The sequence below is a fragment of the Gasterosteus aculeatus genome, chromosome 11 (assembly GCF_964276395.1).
Source record: "Gasterosteus aculeatus chromosome 11, fGasAcu3.hap1.1, whole genome shotgun sequence".
NCBI lineage: Eukaryota > Metazoa > Chordata > Actinopteri > Perciformes > Gasterosteidae > Gasterosteus > Gasterosteus aculeatus.
In genome coordinates, this window is record NC_135699.1 from 14,598,828 (window position 1) to 14,614,351 (window position 15,524).

The window sequence follows — 15,524 nt, forward strand, 5'->3', positions numbered from 1 at the left end:
TTTGGAGCTGAGCTGGAGCACAGTTTCACAACAAGACAAGAAAGAAAACTCTCGAAAACCGAGACAAAAGAGCATTTTTCACTGGCTCGTCTTGTCTGGCTTCAAAGGATGAAACCGCAACTCAAACTCGTTCTTCGATACCAACGCTCGCATACTCACCCTCTTCTGCTCCCGCCGGTGGTCGCGCAGCTTGTCATCCAGCCGCCGAGCCGCCGAGGCCCACTGCGCCGCCATCCTGCGTATGCGCTGCTTCATGAAGCTCAGCGACTCCTTCCCGGCGCCCACCTGCTCCAGCAGGGCCCCGATGTCGGACCGGAAAGCAGCCTGGATGATGGGAGGAGGTAAAGAAAAAGAAGTGTAGAACCGACGGTATTTACAGTGTAAATGCGAAAGAGCATTTCATGGAGGAGACTATACAGCTGCTTTCTGCCGGAGCCCCGGAGCGGGGCCTGTCAGAGGGATTCAACCCCAACCCAACCCTAACCCCTAACCCCTAACCCCAACCCTAACCCCAACCCCCTTGTGCCAGTACCCCCGTGGCCCTCTTCGGAGGACCGCGTTCACCACACAACTTAACCCCTAACCGCAACCCAACCCGACCCAACCCTAACCCTAACCCCAACCCAAGCCTAACCCTAACCCCTAAACCCAACCCAACCTAACCCTAACCCAACCCAACCCTAACCCTAACCCTGGATCATCCTCATACCTCCTTTTACATCTCCTCTCCTGCTCACATACAACCAGTGCACCACATCCAATACGCCAGTGCAGAGAAGGGAAAAAACGCCGCCCCCCCCCAACACGGACCATCTGCCTCTGTCAAACACGCACGTTAAATATCAAATATCAATATTCAGAGCCGCGCTGCGCCCTCCCAATCGTCGCTCTCCAGAGCACGGCGTGTGCGGCGCGGCAGGCCCGCGGAGCGCCGAGAGGAAGTCTCGGGATTAGTGTGAGCGAACGCAGGCGTTAATTAGAGCAGAAGGTAGAGCCGCGGAGTGAATTCACACCAGGGGGCCCCCGACCTGACGGCTGTGCGTCACTCTAGGGGGGGGGGGGGTGTGGGGGAGGGAGTGGGGGATGGCGCTCATATCCTCTCAGGAGCGTTTGATCAAAAAATGAAGGATTAAATGCTTCAACTCGGGGAAGAAGCTATAAGGATTTTCAGCTGCATCAGCGACGAACCACTAAAGTTACAGTCGCGGTATTTCCAGGGCGCACACCTCGGTTCAAACTGTTCCTGTGGTAAGGAGCTGTTGTGTTACCTGTGTCTTGGGCGGAGGCTTCAGGGTGGGGGTGGCGGTCTGGTTCCTCCAGGCCAGCGGGGGGCAGAACCACTCCACCTCGCTCAGGTAGACCAGGAAGGAGCAGTCGGAGCCGTCCACGCCATAGAAGGCGTAGCAAGGGTCAGAGGTCCAACGGGCGCGCATCCACTGCAAGTCAGACCACAAAAACAAAGTCTTGTGGAACCCTGCTGGGTCACGATGAGCACGTCAGCGAACCGCTGCAGCCCGATTGAAAACACAGCCCCCGTGTCCCGACGACCCGCTGTTTGATTTGATGCCTGCGGTTCTTCATCGTGGGGCACTAGAGGCCCCGTGTTAATGAGATGTCACCTGGGTTAAGCTGACTGCGGGAACCGTTGGATGGTAAAGTGCCACAAGTAACTGGTACTCCATGTGAAGTTTAAAAGTGTTGAAGTGTGTTTTCATGGCTCCCTGTCGATAAAAACCACACGATGAGGTCATCTGGCTACATTTCAGCTCAGCTCCATTTAACAGAAGGACCATATGTTTTGCACATTTTGTCTTTTTCTTGCACACGGTGGTTTATGCTTATATTGTACGCGGTGCCGTTTCCTACAGTATATACACAGTATAAGCCCTGCGCTTATTAAACCATATCTTGATTTATTCGTATTTATATCCTTCATTTTTTGTTGTTTTTGTCTTTTTATACATCATCTTGTCATATTATGTGTGTGTAGTAGTTGAATACTCACATCCATCTTGCTGGGGCAGTCTGGGTAACCGGGATCTTTAGGAGTCTCACATTGTCCTAACGTGCCTTCCCTGACTGCACGGGGAAGAGCAAAAACAAATCAAAGCCTAAACACACACAGACACACACACACACACACACACACACACAGGAGCTCCGACAGGAGGCCACACACATCCGACACCGGCAAAAGAAACAAAAAGAACGTGCTATTATCCGCCTCCAGTGCACACAAGAGTCAAACACAAAGGGAAAGGTGAGAAAAAACAGCCGGCAATACATAATTAAAATATTCAGTGTTTTTTGTTCTTTGGTTGATCAAATAAAAGTATCCGTTATCTCGAAATCCTGTCGATATATTCGATTTCATGCGAGGTTTAATTCTCCGACACAAAGTCTAGCTCCGTGAAATGTACGCTTGTCGGTGTAGCTTTGGACCTCCCGGGACCGGAACCGGGCTCATTGTGATCAAACGGAGCTTAACAGCGTGTCCCCCGGGCGCACGGAGTCTGTTTGTCTTTTGTACCGCGGCAAACATCCTCCAGCCTCTGGGACCCACACAGACGAATTAGAGAGTAGAGATAGCTAACGAGCTCCTGTAAGAGCTCGCCTCCCCCCGCTGAACACAGACAGCCCCCCCGCACCAGGTCTTCCTTGCTCCCTTCTCCTTCTCCTTCCATCCTTCCTTCCTCTTTCTGCTGATCTCACTCTTTTGTGTTCTCTCTCCTCCCGGCACCAGCGGGCCTAATTAAAGGAGCGCTTGCGGCCGATCACAGACAAACGATTGCCCGCCGTCCTGTCTGATTGCCGCCATGGCGGCGGAAGCCTACCGGCTGGAAAAAGCCCGCCACCCGCTGCTGCCGAGGCGTCGCCGGGTTCCGCGTGAGCCTCGTCCGAACGACAGCAGACGTTTTTGACAGCAGGCCGGATGTGTTTTAATGACACGCTTTCAGTCGTAAAGCGCAATGAGGGGGTTTGAATCGTCCGATTTCTATTCTGGAGGCCGATGAAGAAACGGAGATCGGGGGGTCGGTGAAGGAAGCCGACGCGCTCAGATCCCATTGGGCAGGCGGGTTAGGGGTTCGGGTCTATTTGGGATTCTCCAGGTGCGCGAGGCGTCCGGGTGTCGTACCTCTGTTGGCGGCCATGCTGCGCTGGAGGATCTGCTCCACCCTCACGGCCATGTCGGACATGTTCTGGGCTATGGCCTGAATCCGCTCCACCAGCCCGACAGGCTGGATCCTGATCACACAACACAGCAAAAAGGATTTCACGACAAACATCTTGTTATGACCTGGATGGTTTTTCCTCAACCTGCAGGCAAGAGATCATTTCTAGTTCATAGCTCCTTTTCATTCAGCTGCATTCTTTTCCCCGCTGATGCTAATTCTCTAGAACTTGAGGCAGGAAATTGAAATAGAAGCTGTTTAAAAACACTGACAGGTCATTCTTTTGTTAGGATAAAAAAGTAACTTGGCATATTAAAGCGGGCCCCTGGAGGGATGACGGTAGAAGACAATTAAGCAAGTGGGTTTCACAGCACTTGACCTCTGTGACCGAAAAGCTGTTGGCAAAACAACCAGGGAGCAATGTTCAAAATGCAAAAGGAGATAATGAGGAGGACACGCACGATAATTAAGAGAAGACAATGGTTATACAATAATCTGTAATAGTTTGAGCTCTGAGGGATTTTTGGAAATATGTCTGTGAGAAGCAGAGAAACATTGTCCAGCCAAGGACCGCGAGTCTTACACCAGAGCTTAAGTTCACCAAAATATATATTATTTAATGTATGTGCACTACGACACCTCAGCCCAGCACTGCAGCACCTCCAGCCATGGTTAATAGATTTATGTAATGAATTATTAAATGTTCTAGAGAACAACCCCAGAGAAATAATACCTATTTCCTATAAGTGTATGAAAAAGTGGTAAATGAGAATTAGTTTAGAGGTCCAGACTTGTCAGCTATATGAAGCCTGTTTACTATCACACAAAACAAGAAAAGCAGACAAAGTTTCCATTTAAGAAGCTGGAATAAACATTTTCTGTCAGCTTTGCTTTTAAAGATTAATTAAAAGATGAGCCTACTATAAAACGTCCAATTATTTTGATTATCTATTGATCAGCTTGTTTTATTGTTACAGAGAAAATAATCTGTCACAGAGTGCATTGTTTTAAATTGCTTGTTTTGTCTGACATACTTTTAAAGCTCATCCCTTTTTTAATTTACAAATGAAGGTAATCAGCAACTGCTTGTCATTTTTCTCTTGGTGATTTATTGTTTCCATTGCTGGAAATTCTGCCAGTCGAATTAATCAACATAGTTTTCGGTCTTCAGTGAAATCAGTGCAGAGCAGTGACTAAGAAGAGACTTTTGGTTCACTGGTTTAAAAAAACACCTTTTTACAGTTGCGGTAGTTATTAAATGTTTAGACAGAAAGTACAGAGCTGATCTTATTTCCGATTGCCTGCAAATACAAGAGGACAACCCAATGCCTTTTTTTAACGACATACCAGGTGAACAAATTGTTTTTCTGCCTTAAACTCTCATATTAATCTCCGGGGTCGACCCCCCCTGACCTCAAGCCATGCGGAGTTCTTTAATCAGTCACCCAGTGAGATAGAAACAAAGAACCCGCATGAGCAGTTTTTAAACTATTTGGCCTTTGTCACTGTAACGATTTTCATTTTAGTCCCCGAGAGGCCAATTAAATGATAGTAAAAACTATACGTCTGATCCACAGAGGATTTGGTAGAGAAAATTACATTCTGTAATAAAGATAACTGCAGCGTTTTGGCCGCAGCACAATGCACATTTCCCTTTAGGCTTGAAAAGCAGGTGCGGTGAGGCGTCCTCTTGTGTCATTGCTCATCATTTCTTGTGTGACTCCCTGAATTATTTTTTTTGAAACTTCCGAGTTTATTACAATGTCGTGCTATTTATCATCAGAGGGTGGTTTCATTATTGCGTGAGGCGGTGGAGACGCAGGTAGCTGATATCCGGAGGAGAGAAACAAACGGCAGAGAGACGGAGAACAGGGCGGAGCTTCCTCCGCTCAAACTCCGAGCAGGTGCGGGTCTAAAGAAAGGTCAGTTGCCAAGGCAACTGCAGAGGCAGCAACTCGCCGTTGGCAGCTTCAACTTGACCAGCAAGACCTCTGCACTACATATATATACTGTATATATATATATATATAAATATATATATATATAGCTGGAGGTGAAGAGGTTTGTTCTTACACGTATCTTCTTTAAGACCAGTTTTCCAATATGTTATTGATTAAAATAGGTTCTAATAATGGTTGGTCATCATTTAGTTGGGTTTGCATTATTAATGCACAACACCGCTGCTCAGAGGGGGCGATAAATCAGCCGATGCCTTTGTAACAGATGGATTAAACCATGGATTGCTAATGACATTGATAGTGACTAATTACATTAAATCCTATTCATTCATTTGTTTGTTGTCGTCGAAAAACAAGCATTCTCCCTCGATGTGTTCTCAGAGGTCTCAGTCGTCGCCCGTTGCCGCGTCGTACCTGTCCAGCGCCGAGCTGAGCTCGTCCAGCCTGTGGGCCTCCGTGGTGTTGCCCAGTTTAGACAGAGCGTCCATCCGCTTCATTATGACCTCCAGCATGTCGCTGATCTTCCTCAGAACCCCACGAGACTCGTGTCCGCTGAGCACTGGAACACACACAGGCGTGAGACGGCTGTCACGAGAGACACGTGGAAAGAGCATCGTGGAGAAATGGGATGGTGATTGATGAAGATGGAGGGAAGTCATGGGAGGCTACGGCGCGTCTCTATGTAAAGTAAGTAAAAGGTCACAGGAAGAAAACAAACCGCTTGAACGTTTCAGGTATTTATCTTCACTGAATTGATTAAGTTTACATCCATCAATTCAACGCAAATGAATCTAAAGTCTATCCATTTCATGTTCCATCTCCCTGATTACTTTAAAGCGCCCCGGAGTCTCTTCCGTCCTTTGTCTTCGTGTTTGCCAAAGCAGCAGAGACACACGCGACGGGCAGATTAGTCCGACAGAATCCGCTCTGTCTTCCTGCTCGCCTGGAATTAGCAGCGAGGCCGACAGGCGGTAAAAGAGAACGATGGCGTTAGCGGACACCCGGTCGATCAGTGTGCCTGCAGCCCCTCGCAATGAGGTCAAAGCAGGACTCCTGACTCCAGTTCCTCCACCGTTCGCTGTGATCACATTTAAGCTCCTCGCTCAATAGCGAGTGCTTATTATCGCAGTTTAAGAAGCACCGAAGGGCCCCTGTGCGCTCTAGTGGTAGCATCAAAGCTATTTTAGAAAATCAAAATAAATACTGGCACTGTTCTGGTGTGAATTATTTGTATTTTGCAACCGACAACAGGCTCTTTTTGTTTCTCGCGGCCCGCGAGTGGAAATAAGGCCTCACCTCTCAATGTTCCCTCATCAATTGCATTAGGCTCCAGAAACTGCAATGTGTGCACACTCACTCCTCCTGTCACAGTTCATTTATCACCGGCCGAGTCAAAGGCACCTTTCTCCCAAAAGAAATTGTATTCCATCACCAGTAAATATAATAAAGGAGCAAGAGGAAACCACCCGCGTCTTATTGGTGTGTGTGTGTGTGTGTGTGCATGCGGGTCTGCCGAGGAAGAGGAGCACTCGCATCGCAAACAAGAATTTACTTTATTGTCTAACTCGTCTTTTCAGTCATTTCCAGAACACCGCCACACAAACTGCCCCAAAGACGTCTCTCGCTTTGTATAATTCCGCAGTTTGACAACTTCTCTTTTCACTCCACAGGCAGAACAATAGACTTTAAGAGGAGAATGACAGGTGGAGGGGGGATGAGATTCAGTAAAGCACTGCAGGGCGACACTATCTGGTGCAGAGAGCTGCAGGAACAGAACCACCAGCACCAAAATCACCACGACAACCACCGCTTCCATTCTTCTTGTGCGTTTAGTTGTACTCAGGCTTGAGATGATCCTGTACCCGCCCGCGGCACTAAATCTAAACAAAGCCCCCGGGCTAAAAGTGTGGGAAGAACTCCAATTTTTTTTCGCAGTAATACTCCCTGCTCGCCGCGCGCCCGTAAATCACCATTACTGAGGCCCAACAGCCTCCCTACGCAAGTGCTTTTTTAGAACAAGCCTTTTATAGGTTCGCAATCAACTGTTCATCAGACGGCTCCCCCCCCCCCCCCACCTCGTGCCTCTTGGGAAACCCGAGCTAATGTGTTTTATCTGGCAGCGCGCAGTCGGAGGAAGCGACGGCATCTGACGCGCCGGCGCAGAGCCTCCTCTGCCTCGTTCCCTCGCCGGCTGCTTAACGAAGGGCCGCTTCAACGGCGGCTAATCGCCTTTAACGACTCAATTCCGGGCGGAAGTGCCTGAACAAATCCCAATTGGACCGCCGTTTGTACCGTAGGCCGAACAAAAACCACCTGACAAGGATGTGCGTTGATGTTGAGTACGACCGCCGTCAGGACCTGCGCGCTCCTCTAACCGCTTAACTCATTATTTCAATATGTATTTAATGAAATTCGCATTAAGTAACCCGCAAAGCCATTATGTTGTTATTTGAACACTATTGATTAGGCTAAATGTTTCTGGGATGATTAAATTCTCATCCAACCCGATGCTCCGGAAACATCCGCCTCAAGCAACTGAATGGAAATGTCGATAAATGATGTAGAAGCTGCGTCTCCTGCTCTCGCTGACTTTAATTGTAGAATTATTGCGTAATAAAAGCCACTGAGGGAAAATAGCAGATCACGAAAAGATAAATCTCACTAACGCACAAAGGAAGTTGTTTGTGGCCTTTTTCGTTGTTCAGACCTTTGGTGGACGTGTATTCTTGTCCTATGAACAGGCAGGCGATTCACTCCACCATGAAACGTCGGTGGTATCGAGTGATAACTGATCAGTCCGATCCGCTCGAGCGCCGGAATGCTCCTCGGGCTCTCGTCACCCTGGAGAATTACCCGCTCTGTCTGAGGGTCACGCATTGAAGTCCTCAGCGTTTATTACTGCGCCATCGCAGCCGAAGCCTTTTACCAGACTGACGGATTAGTCTTTTCAAAAGGAGCTTTAAAAAACTCCCCAGAGAAGCTCCTGCTCGCAGTGGTTCAGGCCCAGGTCGAACAGGGAGACGGGGCCAGTGCTTTTATTGATCAGGCCCTTTATGGTTCATTCAGAATTCACAGATCTCTTTAAACAAACACGTTGTTCAGATTCTGTGGTTCGGCCTCGCTGCAACCGCACGCCAGAAGCCCTTATAGCTGGCGGCCATTTCAGCTGCGACACTCAATAGATTTCTAGACAACAACGGGTGAAATTACGAGAAAGAGGATAAAAGCCTCTCGGGGGGGGGCCTCGGCCCTTGTGCAGCCAGAGGGTTCGGGCGCTGCGCGGCGTCTGATCACTTGCACGGGAGGTGAAATACCTGCAGACTGGCAGAGTGTGGTTCACTTTACATGTTAAGTATAAGTCAATTGGGACAGAAGTGTTGGCACACACACACACACACACACACACACACACACTAACACATGCACAGAGTTGTGATTGTTTTGGAAGCTTTCCCTCCTGCAGAAATCGTAGCGAGGAAGGAGCGAGAGAGTGGCTGCAATTAAAAAAGTGTGACTTGTTTTCTGCAGGAAGATGAAAAGAGAAACAAAAAGCCATCGTTATTTTATTTTTGTAATGGCGAATAGAAGAGACATCAAGGGGAGCCAGTGAAATACATACAGCTTCATAACATCTCGTGTATCATTTAAATTCGAGAGCCAATTCAAATTTAAATAAAGCATTTCTGCAGCTCTTAACTTATCCGTCAACAATTGATTATAGCGATGTGTCATGTTCGATTCATATCAGATGAATATTTCTCCTCCCCGTCAGCATAATTGAGAGCCAGATAGATAAATCCTGTCATCCCCGCTGAGGGGGGATTCATCTATTCCCTCCTGATCTGCACCCTCATTCCAGCACAGATGTCATCTCCCCCCCCAATAAAAGTATTCATTACAGGGGGGGGGTTGGGCTGATTGAGATTGAGTTTTTTCTATTCTTTGTGGAATCGGGGCGACTGACACGCAGACGCTATTGGAGCAAAAAACCTGTCACTTATCCTCAGGGCAGCTGCAGCCTCCTCTCATTGCAACCGACAGCCTGGAAACAGGAAAAACACCTGAACTTTTCCTCTTTTTTTTTTTTTCTTCAACCTGCTTCTCCGTCGCTTCAATTAAAACGGCTCTTCCTTCGGTTGCGTCCCCTGACCCTCACAGTCGGCCCGGTATGCAGCCGTGGACTAACAAGTGCAGCTAGAAGCACGGGTGGTGTCTTAATAAACCCCTGCAGCCTCACAGTGATGGATTTTCCACAGCTTGGAGCTGTCATTTAGGGTTCGGCACAAGCACACCTGGGCGAGGACAAGCGGATTCAGACACAGAGCTGTGAGGATGTAATATTCCCTTATTAAGAGACGCACACTCGTAGATTCAACCCAGAAAGACACAAGTGTCACCGCATGCAATTATTTTCCCGGGACGAGAGGTCGGTTTTATTCTCTTTTATGCTCTCGCTGCTCACGTCGCGCGCAGCCGTAAAAATACGATGAACATTTGCATAAACATATTTTCTGTTTTCACACTGACAATTCTTGCTTGCATGCAAAAGAAGAGTAGAGAACGCCGCCACCTCGTCGCAGTCTGTGAGCGAACCTCCTGACCCACATTGCATCTCCAGCTACATGGCTGACAGAGGCAACAACACATGCGGGAAGCTCCGAAAGAGGCTGACATGAACCTGCATAGCAAATTCCACTCCAGATAATATTAAACAGTACTGGAGCACTGGGTCTTGTCAGGGGGTTTTAAATGAGTTGCTCTTTTGTTTTGCGCATTAATTACTTTGACAATGACTGTGCGCGTGTGTCTGTGTGTACGGCGTGTCCACGCGGCGTGCACGCACTTCGTGACTGCCCTCGGATAAAGGTAATAACGTGGCAGCGTCTAATTGACAGAAACAATCAAAACTGTTGCACTTCATTTCCCCCAGGAGACAGTGTAATTAAATGAGGTAATCACCAACACCTCTGTAAACAAATTAAAATGGATTGTTCTTCCTAAAAGGCAATTCCACCTTAAACTAATGAGCATTCTATACATTAGAATAATCGGACTCAAATGTGTCCGTTTCCGATTGTGGCACTAAGAGTTGAGATGACGCTTCGAACAGCACGCAACAATAAAGAAGGCTAAATCTGGTAAGCGGCCATCGCGGCAGAGACATTCGGGGAACCTTCCTCCCAATCAGAGGGGCAATCACTGGCCTCTCCACCTGCTGACAGTGAGCAACGGGCGGCCATCTTTTATTCACACCTCTTCTTTGTCAGCAGGATATTCAGTGCCACTTCTCCCGTTCTCCCATCCGAATCGGGCGTCGAAGCTCCCCGCAGCTTCATTAGACCCGGACGCCGCGCCCTCGCAAGGTGCCGTGTCGGGAAGGACTCGTTTCCAACGCGCCGCGGAGAAGGACCGCCGAGCCATGAGATAAAAAGAGAGGGTCCTGTCACAGTGTGTGAAAGGATGCGAGAGAGAACAGGACACTGAACACGACGCCGCTTCCACACCTGATGCTCCGCTGCTCGGCTCGGTGATGGATTAAAGCACCGTGGAAAAGGGAGAATCAGAATATATTCAAAATATGCCCATCTGGGTTTTTTTTGGGGGGGGGGGGAGTGGCAATATCCATACAGCATAATAAATGAAAGGGAAGAATGCAAGGCCTCCTGTCGTGTTGAATGAAGCTTGTGTTTTCATCACTGCAGAGGGCGAGGATGGAGCCGGCTCAGGTGATGCAGCATGCGGGTAGGAATAACTAAAACGCATTAGAACCTGAACCATTTAGCCTCGCTTGGACCAGAGAGGGAGGGGGGGGGGGGCGCCTGAAAGCGTCCTCGCCCGATTTCTCCCTTTGTGGCAAAGCCCCCCGTGAAGAAAGGACCCACCGTGAAGGTGGTCTTCAAAGAGCTCATTAGAACGCTGCGGTAGACCTCTGCAGCCTTTAAGATATCTGGGATCAAACGCTTCAGACTTTCATGCTTCCCACTCCGGTACAAATCCCTCGCAGAACCACCCACCTCTGCCCCCCTTTTTTCTTTTTTTTTTACATTTTCTCCACATCATTAGTTTTCTGCACCTTCAAAAGCAAAGCGATGAAGGAAAACACGCATTTTTAGAATGGGAAAACTCGTCTCTGGAGATTGAGACACTACTTAATGCATTAAATGATATAAATAAAGGAAGTAGCACAAGTTTGTGTCTGTGCAGGTGTAGGATTCTTTGTGCAGCTTACAGGGAAGATTTTTTTTTACAAAAAACTAGTGGGCTCGACTGAGCTGGAGAGATGACACTTGCATGAATACAGGTGGTGTCTCTCTCACACACACACACACACACACACAGGTGTGTTTATGTCCCGTCGCTCTCTACAGTGCTCGGCGGCAGCGACTGGATGGCTGTGAGCATTGGCTGCCTGGTGCGCCACTGAACAATTCATCCCGGCTCGTTCATTACCCAAAACCCCAAACCCAAGACATTTGCTCGTACACAAACACGCAGAGGGGGGAGGAGCCGCAAAGCTCGTCTCCACCTGCTTTGTGTTTAATGAGTTGGAGGCCGAATGCTTTCGAGGCAGTCGAGGCCTGCGGCCCGTGAGTGGTTAGTAAATCAGACAGCTCTGTTGTCCCCCCCCCCCCCTCTCTCTTTTTCCTAAATCAGCTCGGCTCGTGTTGTTTCTGAAACGCTTCATTGCCTTGATATCGTGCGCGGTAGTGACACCTGATGCTCCCCTCCGTCCACTTTCTGAATCCCGCCGATTAGCCAGAGGAAGCCGTCCAACCAGGAGCCGCTATTTCAGCGGCGCCCTCGTTAAAGTCAATCTGTCAAATCCTTTCAATCTCTCGACAACAAGCAGCCGCGCCTCAGGGATGGCACCAGGAAATAAGTGTGATATTTGTATTTGGGTTCTGCAAAGTAAATGTTGTTTCGTTAGAGGGTTTACATGGTCCTTTTGAAATTACAGTTGTACGACCCAAAACATGATGACTAGTGTTTGTTGTGCATGATGCACCACTGTCTCATGATTACATCACATTCAACACCTCCATACTATTAAATCGTATCAGTTCCCTTTTAAAGCTGCACTGCGAGAGTGATCCATGTTTGCAATAATTCTCTTTTGCTTCAGTGAGCTTACAAGCTAAAAAGGATAATAAACGTGGTGTATTATTGTACTACGGGAACACGTCCAAGGTAACATAACACAAAGATTCATAAAAGAGTAACACAAATCCCACCTCAGCCTCCAACACTGTTCAGCTTGTACAACTAGTGGCACTAGAGCGAGTAAATGTGGGTCAGAACGAGGTCATGTGGGCACCGAGCACAGATGAAAGCAGATGTTCAAAAAGAGAACCCCCGCCCTCCTCCCCCAGTCCCTGACGCATACACAATGAGCAAAGTGAGCGGGCCTGGGAAGCCTTGAGCCTGTTCATTACCAGCCGAGCAGCACCGACGGCTTACCTTCGGCCCGCACCGTGAAGGGGGAGTCCACGGGCCTCTTGGCCGAGAACTGGCCCCCGAGGGACGTCATTAGGAAGCACAGGCTGAAGAAGCCGATCCCCACCACGAAGATCCTGCAGGAGACACAGAGGGATGTGTGGGGGGTGGGGGGGGGGGCAGTGACACAAGAACATGACATGGTTACATCTCAAAAAGTGGCAAGAAAAGAGAAGATTTGAGCTATTGATTAAAAATTGCCATTTAAATGGAAGACAACCAGCACATAAACTCACATTTCAGAAAGTCTGATAAAACTGCAGCCAAACTCGATCTAAATACTATGGATTTTGTTTGCATGCAAATACGGTCAGTGTGTAGATGTCTTCTCTATTTCACCTGATTTCATAATACCGCTCTTAAGTAAATGAGAAAATACCGTTTGTTCTGCAATCTTTTTACTGAACAAGCAGAAAACCTGCTTTATCGTGGTATTCAGGGGGAAATGAAACGAGCTGTATAGTGAGAGAGGATTTTGTCCAGATCACATCCACATGAGCTCTTTGAGAAAACATCCTTTTAAGCCCTTAGTTCGGCTTCATGGAGCGTGGACATATTTCTGTTCTCACCAATCAACCCAAAGTAAAGCGCCGTGTACTTGCTCGAGTGTGTCGTCTCAAATGAACCGTTGCACGGATGGTTTTTTCGGCATCGCACTACGCTCAGTGGGCTAACATCCAAAATAAAAGCATTAACTTAAGGGCGAATGGTCTCATTTGGGAGGAAACAGCAAACACACATCAAACGTGTGTGTGTGTGTGTGTGTGTGTGAAGTCTCCCTGGCTCTGGAACAAAAAGCTATGGAGCGATTAACTGAAAACTGGCTCGTCTCATTCTCCCACTGGTCGTGCTGAGAAAAACGTTTGGAAACTATTCTTTTTTTTTTTAAATTGGGCCACTGCGGGACGGATCGTCGCACTTCTACCCGGCGCACCTCAGCCGCCTCGCTGGAACGTCGAGGCAGAGAGCAACAGAGAGGCGAGAGTGTGTGAGGTTTCGGGTGGAGAAATGGGATTTGATGCTCAGGCAGGCGTGCACGCTGCGTGTGGAAGAAAAAAAAACTAAACAATATGACTTTGCAGTGAGTGTGAGAGTAGAACGTGAACACAAAGACAGCTGTACTACATCAGGGAACTTCACTTGAGAAACAGACACTGGATGGGAACACCATCACTTCCATATTGATGCTCTGAAGCTGCTCTGGAGCCCTGAAGCTTGTGCACAGCCAGTCAGACGTGGACGTTTAAATGAGTTTATATCTGCTTGAGTTGCTTTCACTCATCTCCAGCTGCCGCTGCTGCTGTTGGTAGTTTTAGCTGTGTAAGCAAACGTTAATTATGGCACAGCAGGCATTCCGGGGGCCCATTAATGGCAATGGCTCCCCACAAAAAAACAACAAGGCCAATGGTTTGAATTTATAAGATCTGCTCTACTGCAGAAAACCAGACAGCAGACATAAGATGCATGAAATGGTATTTACATAACAACTTATTATAGCATTTCAATTTCATCATACAATGTTTTGTTTTGTTACAGTGCAGATTATATACAACAGCCACTGTATAAAACCAGCCAGTGTAGTGGACTGCTTTTATTCCAGATAGAAATCAAATCAACGGTAGAAAGAGACACGTGCTTACCTGAAGGGTTTGAAAGTGAGAAGACATCTTCTCACCATAATGAAAAGGTCGCTGCAGGTCGCGATCATCCCCCACACACGTAGAAAGCTGCGGGTCCTCTCAACATTCTCCGAGCCCGCGTGACAACCGGCGAGGAAACCATAACTTTTAAAAACCAGAGTCCCGGCGATCGACGCAGCGCGCGGCGCCGCGGGCAACTTCCCCGCTCCGACAGCTGACCGATGTGTGTGCGCGCGCGCGTGCGTGCGTGCGTGTCCGTGTGCGTGAACAACTTCAGCGGCAATCCGGTGCGTCGATGGTCCTCCTTTCCGGGTGTGACTATGAGCAGAACTGCGTAAATCTCGCTGTGATTGAGCAGCGCGCCGCAGACCGCGCGGCACCGGGTGCAGCAACGCGGTGGAGTTCCTCGGTGGAGTCGACGGAGCCCCCGCGTACTCTTGTCGTGGGGCCAGAGGCTCTCTCTCTGGCTGCGGCTCGTTCCCCGACAGCGCCATCTAACGACTCACACTGGAAAAACAAAATATTGATTTTCTGTGCTTTAGTTTTAGTTTTTAAATAGGCTTAATTACGCGCGCTTCTAGTAGCCTGCAGGCCACGTGGGACATGGAAACAGGGCGGGTCAATTAAGAGAGCTAATCATAAAGCTCTATGCTGGTCAGACTTAATGGATTGAGTGAGCAAAACCGAACCCTTTCCAGAAGGATGACACAATTGTCCCCAATAATAATATACACAATAATACATCACCGTTGTTAAAGGTGTTGAGACCCGTTTTCCAGGTTTCAGCACCGTGGACAGCTCCGGGAGAAGGCAGCTCGACAGCGACACCCAGCGGGCGGAATACAGAACACACCGACAGCGCAGTGTTGAATTACAGGTAACAAACCATTCCTCTTTAGTCTTTACTTACGGCTCTACTTACTTTGTAAAACAGTGGACATTTTATTTCCAGGTGAACGTCTTTGAATTGAAAAGACAGACTGTGATACCCTTTTTCATAATGCGATAACGTTGGCTTTTCACAAAGGGACATATAATGTTTTGTTTTTGTTGCTATTGTCCTTTTTGTTTGTTTTGTTCCTGTCCGCATAGGAAAAAAACAGATGGAAACCAAACAAACTCCAAGTTTGACCCAACCTCAGTAGAGCGGAGTACCATCATAAAGCCGTCAAGGAAAGAGGGACCATCATTGAGTCGTCCAAGGACACAGCCAGCCTCGGCTATAAAAACAACGGCATCCTCTGTTGCCATGGAAACCG

General features: G+C 48.2%; 1 protein-coding gene across 1 annotated transcript in view; it reads right to left on the reverse strand.

Annotated features, from left to right (window-relative positions):
* The window catches only part of mgat5b (alpha-1,6-mannosylglycoprotein 6-beta-N-acetylglucosaminyltransferase B), a 31,877-nt gene extending 17,148 nt beyond the window's left edge, over nucleotides 1–14,729 (reverse strand). Inside the window, exons 1-7 of the mRNA XM_078083987.1 lie at nucleotides 14,266–14,729; nucleotides 12,590–12,702; nucleotides 5,546–5,690; nucleotides 3,137–3,246; nucleotides 2,006–2,079; nucleotides 1,269–1,436; nucleotides 160–324 (exon numbers count right to left, since the gene is read on the reverse strand). Coding sequence (XP_077940113.1) covers nucleotides 160–324; nucleotides 1,269–1,436; nucleotides 2,006–2,079; nucleotides 3,137–3,246; nucleotides 5,546–5,690; nucleotides 12,590–12,702; nucleotides 14,266–14,333 — 843 coding nt within the window. The 5' untranslated portion in view covers nucleotides 14,334–14,729. The remainder of the gene's footprint in view (nucleotides 1–159; nucleotides 325–1,268; nucleotides 1,437–2,005; nucleotides 2,080–3,136; nucleotides 3,247–5,545; nucleotides 5,691–12,589; nucleotides 12,703–14,265) is intronic.
* Nucleotides 14,730–15,524: the final 795 nt, after the last annotated feature.